The sequence below is a fragment of the Parasteatoda tepidariorum genome, chromosome 5 (genome assembly GCF_043381705.1).
Source record: "Parasteatoda tepidariorum isolate YZ-2023 chromosome 5, CAS_Ptep_4.0, whole genome shotgun sequence".
Lineage (NCBI taxonomy): Eukaryota > Metazoa > Arthropoda > Arachnida > Araneae > Theridiidae > Parasteatoda > Parasteatoda tepidariorum.
The window spans coordinates 55,790,186-55,809,572 of record NC_092208.1 but is presented as its reverse complement, the minus strand read 5'-3'; the positions used below and the strand labels follow the sequence as shown (position 1 = coordinate 55,809,572).

Genomic DNA, 19,387 nt, shown 5'->3' with positions numbered 1-19,387 from the left:
AAAAGTAGCCATAAAATTTATGGTAAAAATGGAATTTATCATGCTTTAAAGTTTAATTAGAATATATCTTTGGCCTAAATCAAGAAAATCTAATGTCAATAACTTTAATCAATAAAAAATAGACTAGAATAGAATGGAATTGCTTCCATTAAACCACCATGTTTTAAGCACAAAGATACTCACATTTTGTTTAACAAATGTTTTTAGATTTTTTTCAATTATGAAATTTAAATTTTGATAATGGTCGTTAATACTACAGCCATGTGAGTAAATCAACATTAATGCTTAAAAAAACAATCATTATATTTCATAAGTGCTTCAACATATTTAAATTACACATAACCCTTTGAAATAAGAAAAAAATATTTACAATATATGGAGAACACCACAGTGAAAACTTTGCATATTTTGATGGTCTTTGTCTCAAAAGTAAAAATAATAACTCATATTAATAAGAAAGGCAGGTCACGTTTTACATTGACGTCAGTATGGCTGAAATAAGTTTATATAAACTTTAACTGGCATTTTCTCACAGCAGTGTTTTATAATTTTTATACTCGCAGCCACAGTAACTCAATTTTCATTGTATTCACTAAATGGTTTCATAGCATATACATAAATAATATAACTGCCATTACACATAGAAATTTTCAAAATTGTATAAAAATAGTTTTCAGACTGAATAATTGTTAAACTCTGACTTTTAAAGTATTTTTTGTTCATAATAACCTCCAATTGTTTTAAATATGTAAGTAAAAAAATAGTAAAAATAAATCCTATCTGCAACATAAATTAAAAGATAATAATCGGTAAAATTATGTTTCTGTTTTCAGATACATTTTCTTGCTTTAACTACCAGAAGAGAATTTAATTTTAAATATTTTATTTTATTGACCATTTCAAATTTAGTTTTAAAAAAATATAAGAAGCTATATATTTTGATTTAATATGATATCCTTAAATTCATAAAGAAAAACACTCTTTTTTTTTAGGCTATCACTATGATGTTCTCTTTTAAATAAAATTTTGCAATTAATTGAAAGCCCTTGATATAAAAACTCAAAACAAAATTCAAAAAAAGAATGAGGAGTTTAAGGGTTAAAAGAATAAACTCTCTAGCTGAAATAAATTTAAAACATCACTCTTTTAAAACAGCAGTGGAATATACTTCATCAGGCAGAATAAATCCATTTCCAGCTCAAAACTGAAGAAATCTCAGAGCTTTAAGAGTTTTTTGTCCTAAAGAGTGGTTATTATAACATATCACTAATTATAAAGTATCCAGAACTAAACTGTACAAGTTATCTTGTTTTTGGTTTATTTAAAAAGTAACTCGCTTCAGTTTATCTAGCTCAAGTTCAATTGAATTATTTACAGAATTACAAGAATCATGTTTCTCAGCTTTCATTCAGAAGAATCACAGTCGCCATGTTTAAGTCATTGTTTGATAATTGGAGGGCACGGATAACATTCTCCCTTTCAAATCCCATCTCCACAAGAGTTTTCACCTATAAAACAGTAAATTAGCATAGTTCATAGTAATAATAGTAATAATCATAGTAATATAATAGTTCATAGTAAATTAGCATAGTTCAAAAATATACTAATGTTATTACATAGTAAACTACAGTTTTTTATATTATTACAAGAGAAAGAAAGCAAAGAGGGGAAAAAATTGCTCATTTTTGAAAATTATTCATAATTACTTTTTATAAATATTCATTCATGTTTATTGCACATTGAATATATCAGAGTTCCCAGTCAATTTCAAAAATAAAACTCATTGACTTTTCCAGGAAGAAATCAACAAATTCTGCACAAGAGCTTCACTAAGCACAGCCATATTTCATCAGAAATATTGCTAGTGAGATAGAGAATTAAAAGAATTTCAAATCTAAGTGTTAATGAATGTCACGACATAGCTGTGAGCTGGAATATAACATTTCATTTTAAAGAAATCAATATAAAGCAATCGTCAACATACATAATTAGATTTCTTCCAGAATAAAATGACTAACGGCTATTTGCCACAATTCCATTGTGGTAATCTTACACACTCCTATAAATTAAATCTAACATCTTATTTTCTGCAATTTAAGTAAGTCAATTCATGCCCAAACTAAAGAATCAGTTCTCAATTAAAACTCCTTAAATGATCCATGAAACTAATATTAAAATTGACCCACATTGGCTGTCAGCAGTAAAGACTTTAATGAAGAGCCTTACAAGGAATAAAAATAATTATTATATGCCTTGATGATTCGGATATATTCGAAAAAACCCAATACAGTTGAACCTTGTTAATGCGAAATTGGAGGAACTATCATAATTATTTAACATTAACTGAATTTAATCTTATCTGATACATCAGAAAAACAATTTATTACCTACTAACAATACACATTATGTACTAATTAGATGTTGATGTATGTAAACAATACAATTAATTGTGTACCATACAAAATAAGCTTAAACATTTTTACTAAATTTTTAACTACTTTATTAAAAATAACGAATGAAAGATATAACGTACATACCAACAATTTATACATTTTATTTCGAGCTGAAATAGTCTTTATATGATTTTTCAATCATTTTAATCAGATACTTATTATCTATGCTTACATCTACATTTCCAATTTCCATTTATGTTATAATAATAATAAGCTTGAAAATTTTAGTTAAGCCTGCAAAATACAATACAGTAGGGAACCGATTATCCGTAACGATCGGGACCTTCGCTATTCCGGATAACTGATTTTTCCGGTTTTCTGAATCGCTACAAAAAGCCGTTTCTTTATTGTTAAACCCAACTAAAAAAAAATATATTTGGAAATAATCTTAAAAAGAAGAAAAAACGATGAAGTAATTCATTAATGATTATTTCCAAAATCATGGTAAGGTAAGCATCTTTCAAAAAAGAAAGAAAAATCCTAAAATCTTAAGAAAAAAATTTTTTTTAAAAAATGGCGGAAAATTTATCGAATTTCGTTCCGGTTTTTTGGTTTTCCGGTTTTTTGATTTCCAGATAACGGGTTCTGTACTGTACTAATTGAAAGTTGACTCATTGGACCCAACAAGTGTTTCATGTAAAGCAATATTTTATGTTAAGCAATTTTGAGTTAATAAGGTTCCATTGTGTGTGTGCGCATAAATATATTCTCTTAATAAAAGTATTACCTATTATGTATTAGAATATATAAACCTTAATATAATTTTTGTTCAATTATAACGAGAAGAAAAACAATCCACTACGATTATTAAATTATAAAAGAAGCATCATAATATCAAGTACTTTTGAAATAAGCAAATCTAGAATAAATATCAAATATATTTACCTGATCTTCTTGCACAGGACTAGAAGCATCTATATGATTCTGGTTTATACCATTAGCCATTTCAGTATCTATAAAAGATATAAATCTTCAATTGTGGAGAAACATTGAATTAAACAAATTAACAGGTAGGGAGTTCTTCATTAACCAACCTTAATATGTATTTTAGTAAAAGTAAAAGAATTCAAATCATTTGGTTGCCTACTAATATTTGAGGGAAGTAAGAAATGCCATTAAAATATGATCAAGCACTGCATAGAAAAGCAATTCTCTTACTAAGGCTTAAAACATCAAAAACAGTTTGATTGTCTAATTAGTATTTTGTAATCACCTTTCAACTACTTCTTGTTTCCTTCAAAAAAACAAAAACAGGTTTTGACTTTTCTAGTTCTGCCTATTCACTAATGGTTCTTAAAATTATGAGAGCATTTTTGTTTTTTCCTGGACTGAATATTAATTTTTGACCCTTCGTGTGCATGATATTTCTGACAAAAAGTCTAAAAGTATATAAATAAAGAATTGCCTTAACATGTTGGAAACATATTTGAAATTATACATTAGAAATATGTAAAATAAAAAATTTCCACCACAATAAAAACCTGTTTAAAAAAAGTGAAATACATGTTTAAGAAAAAGAAAAAAACAGAATAATTATAAAAACTGCGAGTTCTTCTGAAAATAAAGATTTTAACATTACGAAAAAACACAAAAACAGTTTCAAAATTAGAAAATCAAAAATTTAGATATTTCTGTGTATAATGGAATTTAAGATTCTTCTAAGTGTATAATGGAATTAAGAGGAATTTAAGATAAGAATGGGATTAAGATTCTTAAGATTCCGTCTTGCAAATTGATAAACCAGAAAATAGCAAATTACAGAAAACTAAATTTAAAATTTTAATTATATTAAATTCTAACTGCACTGAAATTTCATAAACACAAAAATTTTATATAAATCCATGCTCAGAGTTCTTTTTTTTCTTTCCTTTTCTCGAGGTGAAATAAAAAACAAAATAATGGAAAGATGGCAACTATGTTATATGACACATAAGCAGCTTTCTTCGTTTATAGAACTACATCATACGCAAGCTTAGAGAGCAATTCAATGCATTTATTCATTTATCATGTAATTTGTAATGGAGCTTTGAAAAACATTTTATAACACAATTCAGAATTATGTGATTATGTTATTTTTTTTCACTGGTTAAAAGCATTATTACAGATAGGATTTTAAAACTAAACAAGCCGGATTTAATGAATGATTTACTTAGTTATACACCATATTTCTTGTATAAGAATATGTTTTACAAATAAATAAGACAGTTTTATGCAACTACAAAAAATTATATTTCTTTATTTATAAAACTGCCATCTTATTTACTATTTGTTACATTTGTCCTTTACCAATTTTGTTTCAATGTAAGTATAGTTGCATATTTTTATAAATAGAACTAAAAATCTAATGCACGAAATATTCCTTTAACAATTGTTTTTCAATATTAGTATAGTTGCATATTTTTATAAATAGAACTAAAAATCTAATGCACGAAATATTCCTTTTAACAATTGTGTTTCAATATAAGTATAGTTGCATATTTTTATAAATAGAACTAAAAATCTAATGCACAAAATATTTATTTATCAATTTTCTTCAACTACTTGATATAAATTTAAAATGTAACACCTTCATGTAACTAAATGCAAATGTTTATAATTTTTTAAAAAAGATGGTAAAATATTATAAATTTTCTTTATAAAATAAATCCTATACTCTTAAGTACGACCCCTCATTACACAACTCTTCGATTTTAATGACTCATGTTTGATAATCCATAGATACAATGTTATTTAAATGTCCGAACTAAACTATTCATTAGAATATAGGAACTAAAACTTAATTATTTGACTTTAAAAAAATTTTCAAAAAAGTCATTTAAACCATTATTTATAAGTTATTATTTTTCTGATGTTAGTACACAATAATTGTAAAACTCCTAGAATCTTTTACCAGCAAAACAAGACAACAACAACGCCAGTGCATGACCCCGCTCCAATGCACAGCATAAGGCATATATCAGGTCATAGCCAAAGAGACAAGTTACAAACAATTTTTTTTTTTCACTGGCCCTTTGCCAGACATCTAACTACTACTCCTGACACTAACTATACCTTGAATAAAACCCATAAAACAAACTAATGCTTGAAACCTCATGAAAAAAAAACTATTGCTTGAAATCTTAGAAAAAAAATGACTTGAAGCCTATAAAAAATTATATTACTTGAAACCTTATGCGAAAAATACTACTATTACTTAAAACATTATACAAAAAAATACTACTTTTACTTAAAACCATATAATATGTACAGTTACTTGGAAATAATTAAAATAATAATTGTCACTATATCACATAATCAAAATTTGAGCTCTAAAGGGGTAGGTAAACATTGAGGCACAAGGATGTGTAGTAGCTTTCTTTCAAATGCAATAAATTTATCAATCACACTTGTTTGAAAATTGTATTCACTATTTATTTAAAATGTCAGTTCCCTTGTGCAATTGAGTTAAAACATACATGGTCTTCATAGTAATCTTGTAATAGTAATTCATAGTAATACTTCATAGTAATCTTCATAGTAATTTATCAAAATTAGCAATTCTGATCTAGCATATTAATTTTAATGCATTTTTCAGCAATAAAATATTATTTTAACAGGTACTTTTATGTGTCTATTAATGTTAAAAAAAGTTGCATTGTTATAAATTTTTCTGTTAGTTACTAAATTCTTATTAAAACAAAGCAGTGCTTTATGAAAATTAGTCAAATATTTTTTTAGCTATAAGTTAATGTTCAGCTTTTTTGTGCCCTCACTGTATAATGACTTCACATTTTAACATCCATTTCCTCCCAAACAACGAGGGTTGTTATATCAAACATCAACTGTACATTATTTTAAATTTAAGTATAATCATTATTTAATTTAATAAGCAATTGTGCAGAGCCTTTTTAACCTCTGGAACCCTTTCTCAGCTTTTCCAAAACTTTAAGCTGCAGGCTTTCCTGCATATGTGAAACTGGTCCCCCTCCCTTATATTAATGTACGGTAAAGAAATTTCAGTAGGGTTATACTTGAAGGGTTAATTAGCAAAATCATCCATATCCAAAATCAGTAAAAATAGATAGTTGGCGCAGGTTTTAAAAATAATTAAATATACGTTAATTATTGTTAAAGGTTACATAGGTGTAAAGGGATAATCATTTAATGAAAAAACAGTTTACCAGCTGGATCATCTTCATCAGGCTGTGAATTTCTTCTGAGTAAAGAAGTGGGATTAAATGCGTTATTCCATATATTCTGGTTATGAAAACTACCAAATAAACCTCCTTCATTGTTAGGAGGTACCAGTCGTTCAGCATAACCCTGAGCCATTTGCTGTCTATTATGGGGGCGCTAGAAAAAAAATTATGAATACATCAACAAAGAAAACATCTTAAATTTCTTTCATAAAAACTAAGTTTAATTATAATAATCCTGAGCAATCAAAATTTAACTTTACAAATTCACAAAATTTAACTTAAATAAACTGATTAGGAACTACATTTTTAAAAACACTGAGAGCAGAAGAGGAAAATTATGTATTTTAAATAAAATTTAAAAGGTAAAACAATCTATATATATATTTCTCTTACACGGCGTCAAAAAAAAGCCTCATTACAACTCCCCGAATGGTAACGCTAGAAAATCGACCAATGATTGCCGCTAAAAATGTCACATGCCAAATCTAGATGAGGTGGCTCAACATACAGCGCTTTTAAAAATGGAAACTGAAATAACCAGAGAGAGCATTCTCACCGAATGTGATCTCTTCCGAAATTCACCCTATCAGCTGCGGCAATCTCATACTATTAAGCTAGGCAGAAGTGAGTAGTCTTTGTCGATAGATCTCTATTTTAGTATTTTGTCGAAAGCGCTTTTTTTCACGAATTTATATATTACGAATTTATTTGACGATTTTTGATTTATATCACGAATTTATTTGTTTTATTATTGTTATTAGTTATTCATTGAAAAATGAGTCTCAGTCGTGCTGTTACGCTTTAAGATTTTATACTATAGCACATTTCTAATAGGTTTAACGAATTACATGTCATTTATTTGAATTCAAATTTATTTTAATGACTTAGTATTTACTAAAAAGATGTAATTTTTTTTTTAAAAAAAAAGTTGTTATATGGATTTGAATGATTGTCTTGAATTCTCAGAATTTTGTGCATTTGCAATGTACCAAAGTTAGTATCGAGCGAAGCGAGCTTGGTTTGCAAAACAAACCATATAAGATTGCATAGCAATTTCTGGGGGTTGGTGAGCGTTAGCGAACAGGGGGCGCAGCCCACTAGTCCACATTATTTTCTTTTATCAAAAATTGCAAATAAAATAGTTAGAACACGTGAACATGACAAATTTTTCAGTGGAAAAATACTAGGTATTTCTTTTTATGAAAAAAAAAGAATTAAAAAAAAAAACTTTGAACTATAATAGATATTTTGGTTTTTAACTGCATTTAATTTAAAATTCTCTTAATCATTACCACTTTAAAGTAAGGTTTTGGTCACTTTATTTGAATTCATAACATAATTTAATGCTAAATAAAATATGGTTATAACAAAAAACAACTACTATACGTATGTATTCATTTTAAATCTATTTAGAATTTAAAGATAAATTTCCAAACATTTTTCTTTAAAAAGTTGTTTTCACCTATGCGGCTGGATTTAGTGTTTCAAGTCATATACACCCGCAGCAATACAACAAGTTAGCTACTTTCCAGAAAAAATTTAAAAACTGCTAGATAAAGATTGAAGGAGCAAAATGTTTTAACTGATTTCAATTGTCGGAAAATATTTATATATTAAATATCCGTGTAACAACTGAATTAATAAAACTAAAGTAAATTAAAGCAAATAAAACTAATGATACATTTTTAAATTTTTCAGAGTGTGATCATATTGTTCAGTTAGAATTACTACACATAGAACTTTTACCTTTTAATCAAATTTAAAAGAATAAAAAATTACAATCTATATTACATAAAACGCTAATAGGTATGTATCAATAAAACCGATGATATTTCTTTCCTCGCGTTGGCAACAGTTTTCATAATTGATAGGCTTCGGCGCGCAAGAGCATGTAGTGAGCATCATATGGCTAATCTATCTATCCATATTATATAAAACGCTAATACGTACGTATGTATCAATAAAACCGATGATATTTTTGTTCTCGCGTTGGCAACAGTTTTCATTTTTAATTGATTGGCTTCGGCGCGCAAGAGCACGTAGTGAGAATCATCTATCTATCTATATTATATAAAACGCTAATACGTATGTATCAATAAAACGGATGATATTTATTTTCTCGCGTTGGCAACAGATTTCATTTTTAACTGATAGGCTTCGGCGCGCAAGAGCACGAAGTGAGCATCATATGGCTGATCTATATTATATAAAACGCTAATATGTTTTAATTTATAGGCTTCGGCGCGCAAGAGAACGTAGTGAGCATATCATATGTCTAATCGGTTGAATTCTCACCAAATTATCAAAAAAATTCTCACAAAATTATCTTCATCGAAGCCAATACTTTACATCCGGCTTTCAGTACTATTTCATATTGTTTTACAACACATGGTTTTAGCCCTCTGGTGGGAAAAACTTTAAAACAAAACTTACAACAGTTACTTTTCTCAACAACTGAAATTTAAATTAGTGTGATTAAGAAAAATATGCGAACTGTTTGCAATTTCAAATTAATATTGAAATGCACAGGTTTAGAATTTTCTACAGTTAAAAGTTTTCGGAACGTATCCAATGAGCGAGCAAAGCGAGCATCGGATTGTGAAGCAAACCGAAATGAACTGCAAAAGCAGTTCCGGGGGTTGGCGAGCGCCAGCGAGCAGGGGGCGAAGCCTCATAGTTAATAAAAAAACAGCCAAACTTGACCCAAAAAAAATGGGATTTCTTTGAAAAACTAGCAGGGGTATGCTGTTCCCCTGTGTACTCCTTTAAAACACCACAATGGGAAACAAGAAATCTTGATAATTCTTCACTCTTTAAGCATTGAAAAAAGAAAAGAATTAATGAATTCCCCATAATAAGGACAAATGTTTATTTGCCTTCCCATTGATGTCATTTAAACATCAATGGGAATTCCCATTGATGATTGTGCTATCTAAACTTTTTTACAAATTAATTTTAAACAAAAACATAATAGTAAATACATTCTAATGCAAAAATGCTTACTAAATAAAGGACAATTAAAAGCTATAGAAATAAATTACCCCTGTATTGCCCCTATCTCGAGTTTCCCGAGCTCTGGAAAGCAATAATTGCTGTTCCATCATCTCCAGCTGTTGTTGCCTTTGAATTTCTAAAGTGGCACCCATTGGAACTGAATTATCAGATGGTGGTGAGGAATCAAGTATCCAACCAAGGCATACACTAAAAAACTTTGCTATAAATTTTGGAACTTTGATAACATCTAGAACATGCAGGAAATTATTCCTACAGATGACTCCAGCAAGCTAAAAGATTGAAATGTGTTAATGAGGCAATTAATTTTAAAAAAATTAAATTTAAGAGTATATATTACCTAATTTATAAAAAAAAAGTTAATACTGGATAATCTAATTTACTCACAATTTAATAGACTAATTTATTTCTTTATTAAATATAACAAATAAAAATTTTCTATGTTTAAAAAACAGAACATAATCTTAAACTTACTAAGGAACAAAAACCGGAAATCATGGATTCTTTATTACTACTCATTATCTGAAATAAAATGAAAAGAGCTATGATGTTATTTACTTCTCTAATAATGACATACTTTATAAACACATACATAGAAATAGTTACAATAAGAATGAAACTTTTTTATAGAATTTAACAACCAATTTTAGTTTGGAAAAGATTGAAGTAAAAATAGAAATGAGTTATAACAACATATTTACTAAACATTTACATATTTACCAAACATAAACATTTTAATACAATTGACTCTTTAATTCAATTTATTCCAACTCAAAAAGATTATTTAAAAAAAAGAAGAAAATTGAAATTGACAAAATATGCATGATATGTAAATCACAATAACAAATATTGAAGTTGCAGTGCATAAAAATAAAATATTTAATAATTTGGGAAATATAAAATATGCTTAATTTAGTAATTAAGGATTAATAAAAGTTATACTGAACCCAACACTAATATCATTACAAAAGAGACAGCATTGTGCCCAGAATTAATCTTAATTTTTTATTTTTTCAATGTAAAAAGTAATAATTTAAAAAACTTCAAACTTTTGCGGGTAATGCAATATACAGTTTTCTATTAATGTAATTTTATGAACAATTTCTATCATGCTCTTCAGAAAACAAATATTTTTTAAAGNTTTCAATGTAAAAAGTAATAATTTAAAAACTTCAAACTTTTGCGGGTAATGCAATATACAGTTTTCTATTAATGTAATTTTATGAACAATTTCTATCATGCTCTTCAGAAAAAAATTATTTTTTAAAGTAAAAAAAAAATGGTCCAAGTTACAAAAGGTCTTGTACTTTGGAACACTAGATGTTACTCCTTGGATGACACTAATTAATTAATAACACTTTTTTTTTCTAAACATATTTGTAGGTTTGTTTAATAATAATATTCAAGTAATTAAAGTAGCCTGCATAAGCTAAAATAAATCACATTAATCATAAAGGTAATACTAAATAATATTTTATTAAAATATTTCAAGCTTTTCTAAGCATGAAGATTTTTTCCATGATGTGATCGGTTATGTAAACCGGATATTTGTCTTTACTTGACATGTACTCAGATATTTCAAGTAAATTTTAACACAATCCTTATCATTATACTCCACATTAACAATACCACTATACTTCTTTTTGTATAATAAAGATAAATCTAATAATAAAACTTTTTTTTACTGTTATCAGAGTTCATGCCAGTATGACGATAGTAATTAACAAATACTATAAAGATTACATACACGAATGACAAATTCGTCGCTTTAAAAATTTGAGCATCCCATCATAAATAATGTAATAAAAAAATAGGATTTTAAAAATCTTGAGGAAACCTGTAGCGATACTATAAATAAAACGATAGTCATGGTCTTAGTAGATCTTCTGTTCTCTTTTCTGTTGATTTATGGGTTCAATGCATAGATCTCTAGAAGCTGAGAGGGGGAAAAACCTGTCAAAAGACTTCGTTTTTTTTTTAAAGGAGAGGGGAAGATGAAGAAATGTTTGTTTATTTTGATTTTTAAAAAGTGTCCGGGAAATCGACCCTTCCGGAAAGGGGACGTCCGGATATGGGACGTTACACTGTATAAAGATTACATACACGAATGACAAATTCGTCGCTTTAAAAATTTGAGCATCCCATCATAAATAATGTAATAAAAAAATAGGATTTTAAAAATCTTGAGGAAACCTGTAGCGATACTATAAATAAAACGATAAACAAAGTCACAAGAATTAATGATAAATTGTTGGATACATCAAAAAGTGATGAGTCAAATATAGATGGACATAACTGTCAAAATAGCAATGACAAGATCAAGTAAATTAACAATAGGCACGTCGCAAATGAAGCTACCCAAAGCAATATATACAACAACAAAAAAATCAAGGTTTTAAAAGTCATGTGGAAACCTGTAGCGTTATTGCCAGAAAACTATCGAGAACCATCTGACTTTGAAATGAAATCGTCATAAATCAAGTGAGTCAAATTAATTTCTTATTAAAAATTTTACATTTGAAATAAACTACTTGGAAATCCATAGCAATAACTGCTGAAAGAAGATGGAATCAATATGACGTAAGCTTGTCAAAAAAATGAGTACTTAAATGTGCACTTATCATGCGCCATTTTAAGGAGAAGAAATAGGATTTTTAAGAGCTACTTGATCTTGAAAATGAAACATTGAGCAGTTCTTTGTATAAATAAGTTCAATAATTAGTATACATCCTAAAATATACATTTAAGTTGTCTGCTTGTAAAACTAAATATTTTTATACAGAACCACAAAATAAAAACTTGTTTTTTTTTTTTTTAGCTTCTAATTACTAAACACATCTTTAAATTACCAAATACATTCAAACGCCTAAATCACCAATTAGGAGATTCTACAAATTTTATAATATTGAAAATTCAGAATACCTTTAACATTTTAGACAAAATACCAGGTTTACATTTTACTAGCTTTATTCTATGGAGACCAGGTTAGTGAGAAATGAATTTGCCTACTAGATATTCTTTCTGTTATTGGAATAGCAAAAGTGAAATTCATGTTTTCTAATAATATCAGAAAAATTTGTGAATTCAAAGCTTGCCTAAATGAAAATAGGACTATGAACATAAAATTTACTTATGCAGATCATTAAATATAAAACTTAATTTACCTGAAGTCCCACTAAGTAAGTTAAAGTTTTTCCAGTAACTGGAATGCCCAGTATATAAGTTTGAGCAACTCGAGGAATGTCCATAAAATAATTAGCAAATAAAGGAAATATTAAACTGTACCTAAAAAAGGAAACAATTAATACAACTTTTACATATTACAGTAAAATATAACAACAAATAGAAAAGAAATAATACTAAATAATTTTTCATGTTACAAAAAAAAAATTTTTTTTTTTAATTGAATGAAGATTCTAAGTTACATTTTAAACAGAAATTTGGACTTTTGGTAGGAAAAGGTCTTACTTTTACAAAACTGACTTATTTCATTTCTCAAGTCTCTAAATTTTGCAAATCTCAGTAAATGAAAGTAGTAAATGTATTTAAGGATTTTTACTGCCTTTTGTCAGCATGTAAACTTTAAAGATAATTACTCAAATTCAGAATAGAACACTCCTTCAGTTAGTATATCTTAAACTATAGATTGTAATTTTAAAATTATTAACTATATTTCTAACTTAAATAAATTGAACTGTGCGAGTTGTTCATTTTAATAAACTGAATATAATGTTGCATATATACCAGGAGCCTATGACCTGCAAGCCAAAATTGGCACCTGAACTGTCTGAAATACTAATAAAAGTATGGAAAAAATATTGAAATATGAAATAAAAGTAATATACAAAATCTTTTGAAGACTGTACTTTGTACTGCAAGTTACTGATTTATTTCGGTTCTTTCTGATAGTTCCAGTTTGTAACCATTTAATTTTGAAAGTTCTGTTAATGGCGCTGGCTCAGTGTTAACAGTAAAAGTTAATTTATTATGAATTTTTACAAATAAATGGGTGAGATTCCTTATTTGGAAAATAAATAATAAAGCATATGATTTTAAGATTATAATTCCGTTAATCTGATACTATATCAGGAAAAGTAACAAATTTCATTTCCTAACTAAATAATAGTAAAAGTTAACTTTTGAGGTAAATGAAATTTTGTTTCTTCCTTTTTTTAAATTTTTATTTGCCATTTGTTTGCTTTTTAATCATCCAACTATGTGTAGAATAATTAAGATAATAAGAGAAAATATATTTAAGAATAAGAGAAAATATATTTATTAGATTTACATCATCTTTATTACATCAAAAATTTAATTATGCAAGTGTATTTCAGATTAGTAGTTTTAACTACAATCTAAATATATCTTGAATTTTTACGATTACAGACTTAAGTTATTTTTGGCTCTCAATATAACGTTCCTTATTTTTGTGGTTCGTTAACCAAAACTGGTTATGCATTTATGGTATATACAAACAAAATTAAAAGCACATTGATTTTAATGTCGACAAATTTAATTGTATTTTTTTAAAAATGTAATAAAAATATAATTTAATACATTTCAGAGACAGCCGACCAGACTGTGTAGGGGCCAAGGGACTAGAATTGCATCAGAGAGGTTCTGGGTTCGAATGTACTTTCATTCTCTATACTATCTGTCCTTACTGTGGGAGCAACATTGGCTCACGATGTTTGATTTTTAAATCACACAAATGCAGATAGTAGTGAGGTATTTTTAAACCACTCTAATGCAGATCATGATGTGTTATTTTCAAATCAAGTAAATACAAATTGCGATGTGAGATTTTCAAATCGCCTGAGATGATTAAGTGCTCCAATACCTCAAATCCATGAAGAACTGGTAGTCCAATGGTTTTTTAGCATTTATCACTGAAAATCATGACTTTCCATGACAATTTTTGATCAAGGTTGAAATTATTGAATTTCAATGACTTTCCAGGTGCCCTGATACTCAGTATACAATAATAGCTCAGTGTCTTAACAACTGTGCAATTAAAAACAATAAATCATTTTTTTTCTTAAATAATTAGATTTAAAGAGGAAATATATTGCAACTTACGGTCCTGTAGGGAGATAAGTAATTTGTGCATCAAACTTATTAAGAAAAAATACAAATATTAATTCAAGAAGAGTTGATACTGTACAAGCAGCCATCAAGTATGACTAAAATAAAATATAAAATAGATATATATATATATAATCATTAAAAAAAATTCAATAGTAGGAAAATGAAATTAACAATCTTTAAAGGACTAGAAATAATAAACTCACTGAAAATTTATGGGAACCATATCTCCGTTCAAATATTCTGAAATAATAAATAAGCAAACATCCACATACTAAATCTTTAGTTTCAAGAAATGTTAGTTTAGATGAAACAACTCTCCAAATCTGAAAGAGAAAATTTATTAAGTGTTTTCATATCACTGAAAAAGTTTATGTAAAGTAAGCAAATTTGATAATGTAATAAAAATATTTATTAGTTAAATTACGTTTTTTAAGTTGAAGGTGTTTTGGGTAACATTAGAAAATATACTTGAAATTTTAAATACTTTTTAAAGTCTTATTACTTCTGTCTAATGTGGAAAGCATTTTAAGATAAATTTCACATTCTATGCACTCATTTTTGTAGAACATTTTTACAGTATTTATTATTAAACTGATAAGAAAAGGATATTTACTTGAAGCTTATATCACGAAACTGTAGTATCAATTTTGTAATTTAAAATATCACAACAGAAAAGATATTAACAAAATTTAGATAATAAAGCAAAGTCACTTTCTTTTTAATTTATCAAAATTGAACTTTTTATTGTGCATTAGATATGAATAAAAAATATACAGTAACATTCCCTCTTCATAAACATAAAAAAATGAAAGTACATAAAAAATTAGAACCAATCTTAGAAACACTACTGCTTAAGACTTTCTGTTTTAAAATAAACTATCATATTGGTGTTGGCTACAAACAAAATATTAGTTTAGTTTCATCCTAAAAAAACACATAATGTTTCATTTCAGAAATTGCTTTTTACAGTGAATTAAATTTAATTGTGTGATCTTTTAATGCATAATCTTTACTTTCTAAAGATGAGACTTTGAAAATAATAGTTAAAAAAAAATTAGGTAAATAAAAAAAATTGCATGTTCATAAAAAGACAGGAAAAAAAAGTCCAAAACTAAAAATCAATAAAAAAAACATTAACATTATAAATTAGTGGTGTCATTGCTTCCTAGCAACAAATATTACATGATTTTTCCCCTAACACTTTAAAACTTGCAGATAGATTTAAAACATTCCAGCTATTTAAAAGCATCAAGTTTATCAATTTTATTAAGGGGGACTAAGCAATCATAGAAAACCATATCCTTTAATCATTCGTATTATCTAAAAAGCAATATTCTATTTATTGGTCATTGAGTATTGTCATTTCTATTATAGTCATTTCTATTTATTGGCCATTTCTATTTATTGGTCATTGAGTATTGTCATTTCTATTATAGTCATTTCTATTTATTGGCCATTTCCATTTATTGGTCACAATATACAGCGAGAAAGTGATGAGGATTCATTTGAGGATAATATCAACCAAAGAAGTAATAATAATTTACAAGAAAGTGACAAAAAAATTGGAACACTACTGCAGGTTAGCCCATTCTGAAATTCACTCTCTTCTTCACTATGTTGCATTCAACAGCATTATTATGAATACTTTATATATATATANTGATGTTTGATATATATATATATAAGTTAAAAATATAAAGAAAATATGGAAAAAGATGTAAAGATTTTTTTTTAAAGATAGGTAATTTTTTTTTAAATTTTTGTTAATATTTTTTTTTATTTAAAAAATTTTTACAACTTTTTCCATGTTTTCGTCTTGTTTTATGACTTCTATATACTTGCAGCTTATGCGCAGTAAATAGCACTTATTTTTCTTAATTTTCTTCGTTATTCCCTCTTTTTTTATTATCATTTTCCCCTTTATTGTGTTTTACATATATATATTAAGAAAACATTGTTGTGCATTCAAAGTACAAATGATAAGTTCTTTTTCATTTCTTTGCCCAACATAACATATTATACTACATAATTAAAAATATGTAGAGTATATGATAACTCAGTTGAAGAATTTTTAATGTTGAGAAAAATATATAATATTAATTATGCAGGAATCTTCCAATAGGAACTTAAACTTAAATATTTAAAGCCAATTTACAATCCAAAAAAAATTAAAATGTTTCTTTTCATAAAATTTATAAAAATATTTTTCTTTCAATATCTGAATGATTGTACTAACAGAATAATAATAAATTCACCAAATGGTTAAAGAGAAAAATTACATAACATAAGCAATGTAAAATTATTGTTTAAAAATGAGCAACAAATAGGCTAAAAATATTAACTCATTTCATGGAATTATAGCCCGTTTTGCCTATAACACTAAAATACATTAGTTGAGAACTGTTACAAAAAACTATTATTAATATAAATGGTGAAATTGTTTTCATTGTGATAAATCATAAAAAACAGTTCGTAGTAATAACTTATTTCTAATAACAGTGAAAATTTTAGAATTTTTGTAAAATAATAAATAAGATATTTACCTCATATTTATGAAAAATGTTATGAATATTGTACACTACATATTGTTTGATGTGAGCAAGAAGAGGCACATTCAGGGCACAAGAAGTTAAAAACATACAGCCTAGAATTCCTTTCGATACAGGAGCTTTATCTAAAGTATTGTAAAGCAAAAAATTTTAAAATAAATAAACAATAAATCACAATTCAAGATTTTTAAAATTTCTATAAGAATTATAAGAAAAATTTCAATTCTTGAAAGTGGGTTGCTCTTTGTTTGTTACCAAAATTTATGTTAGAATGATTCAGATAAAAAAAAAATTGAACATCTAATTTTCTTAGAAAATTTAAGAAATAATAAAATAGCCATTGGAATATAATAAAATTAAATTAATTAGAAGAATATTTCAGTACCAATTTGTGAATACTATAAAACTTAAAGCAACAAAAAACTTTTGTATTTTTGACTAAAAATTATTTTTAAAAAAGTAGTTTTTAATTTTCCCAGAGGCACCTACAAATTATAGCTTTTGGGATAGTCCCCTTTACATTTTTTTTTCCTTTGTTTAGCTTTTGTGAACCACTGCCTGGCTGTAGCGAAATCTTATGCAATTTTTCTTAGTACAGGTACGAAAATCTTCTGTTAGTAAAAATTTAATGACAGCATTTTTTATATTAATTAATCAATGTATTCAACCCAATGGGGATATTTTGGTATCATGAACTGTCTGGACAATTATAAACATTAAGGCACCAAATAGATTTTAAACTTGCAAATTTCAAAAAAAAATTTTTTTTGAGGTTCGCTTGGAGGTGACTATGTTATACTTTTCAATCAGGTCCCCTTCTTCCTACCATTTTATACCCAAAGTCGTCAAGACATGGCAATTATTTTGGCGTAGATCATGAAGCACAAATATTTCCAAGCAGATTAACCCTTACCGTGGTCTATTCATAACTAATTATAGTTAAAGCAAGTCTATTCATAATAGTATTATAAAGCACTTGAGATACTTTTCAGTAAGCCGGATGCTAGGAAATTCAACTAATTTGTTATTTTGTTTAATTTCCAGTGAACGTCTACTTTGTTTAATGTTAAAATAATAATAGTAATAACAAAATAATAAAAAAGTTAGCAATTTACATTTTTCATTGATTTTTCCCTGGTCAACTACAAAGTACAGCATTTTATTATGGTTGTAGTTTGATTCTTAAATACGATTGAGCAAAAGCGATAAATCAATCATTTATTTGAGTTTCGTTTATCATTTTCAAAATTTATTGAGGAAACAAAATGAAAGAAGAAATTTGACATTTTAACACAGATACAATATATATAAGATAAAATATATAAGAATTATAAATGATTTCATTTCAAACAAAAAATAAACTGAACATTTAACACAACGATCAGTAAAGAACAATGAAAAAAAAATTTAACATTTCGTAAGTTAGAACTTCGTTAACTGAAAAACATTTCGCAAGTTAGAACTTAATTGATTGAAAAAAATTTCAAGTCACTTCGATAAGAAAAAGGGAAAGCAATTCTACATATGTATTTTTTTTTCAATGTTTGATTTACAGTTGCATTACATTCATAAATAAAGTATTTATCACTGATAAAAATTATTTTTTCTCTTATAAAATTCCATATCAAACAGTTCGTACTTCCTAACATGATTTTTATAAAAATACGCATTTTAATTATACGAACAAAGAACTACAACGATAAAGAACTACTTTATTCAAACAATTAATTTATTAAACATTAATATTTCATGCACATATACTTACAAAACCCAGTGGAGCTGTTTTGAGATAATATTGCAGCCATCTCGTTACGTCAAGCACTTGTTTTCAATTTGAATAATTAGAAAATATGAGACTAAATGAGTTCTACGAAACTTGATCAAACACTCTTGACAAAATACAGACGTGTTACTAATAAGTTCATACTCATTGTAAAGAATAACAATCACATAAGGAAACCATACAAAACTGCAAAATTTGAGCTAAAAAATTTATAAACACGAACCACAAACAAAACAATCAGAATAAGCTGCCATCATGCTTACTTTTATGAAACATAGATGGCGGTGTAATATTTTATATATTTAGAAAATTTAAAATTTTTAT

General features: G+C 26.8%; 1 protein-coding gene across 1 annotated transcript; it reads right to left on the bottom strand.

Moving 5' to 3' along the window:
• Positions 1–1,301: 1,301 nt before the first annotated feature.
• On the bottom strand, positions 1,302–19,307 carry LOC107455821 (ubiquitin-associated domain-containing protein 2). The gene is made up of 10 exons (XM_016073533.4): positions 19,046–19,307; positions 17,275–17,405; positions 14,935–15,054; positions 14,723–14,826; positions 12,808–12,928; positions 10,118–10,165; positions 9,673–9,915; positions 6,614–6,785; positions 3,339–3,406; positions 1,302–1,508 (listed from the first exon to the last, which is right to left on the bottom strand). Exons 1-10 carry the CDS (start codon positions 19,083–19,085, stop codon positions 1,398–1,400), a joined length of 1,158 nt encoding a protein of 385 aa, XP_015929019.1. The 5' UTR covers positions 19,086–19,307; the 3' UTR covers positions 1,302–1,397.
• Positions 19,308–19,387: the final 80 nt, after the last annotated feature.

Bases quoted from the DNA above. Each gene is read 5' to 3' on its own strand.
- LOC107455821 (XM_016073533.4), bottom strand. From the start codon at position 19,085: ATGGCTGCAATATTATCTCAAAACAGCTCCACTGGGTTTT. The intron at 10,166-12,807 runs GTAAATTAAGTT...ATTTTATTTCAG, and splicing joins CTTACTTAGTGGGACTTCAG to ATAATGAGTAGTAATAAAGA. The intron at 9,916-10,117 runs GTAAGTTTAAGA...TCAATCTTTTAG, and splicing joins TTTCCGGTTTTTGTTCCTTA to CTTGCTGGAGTCATCTGTAG.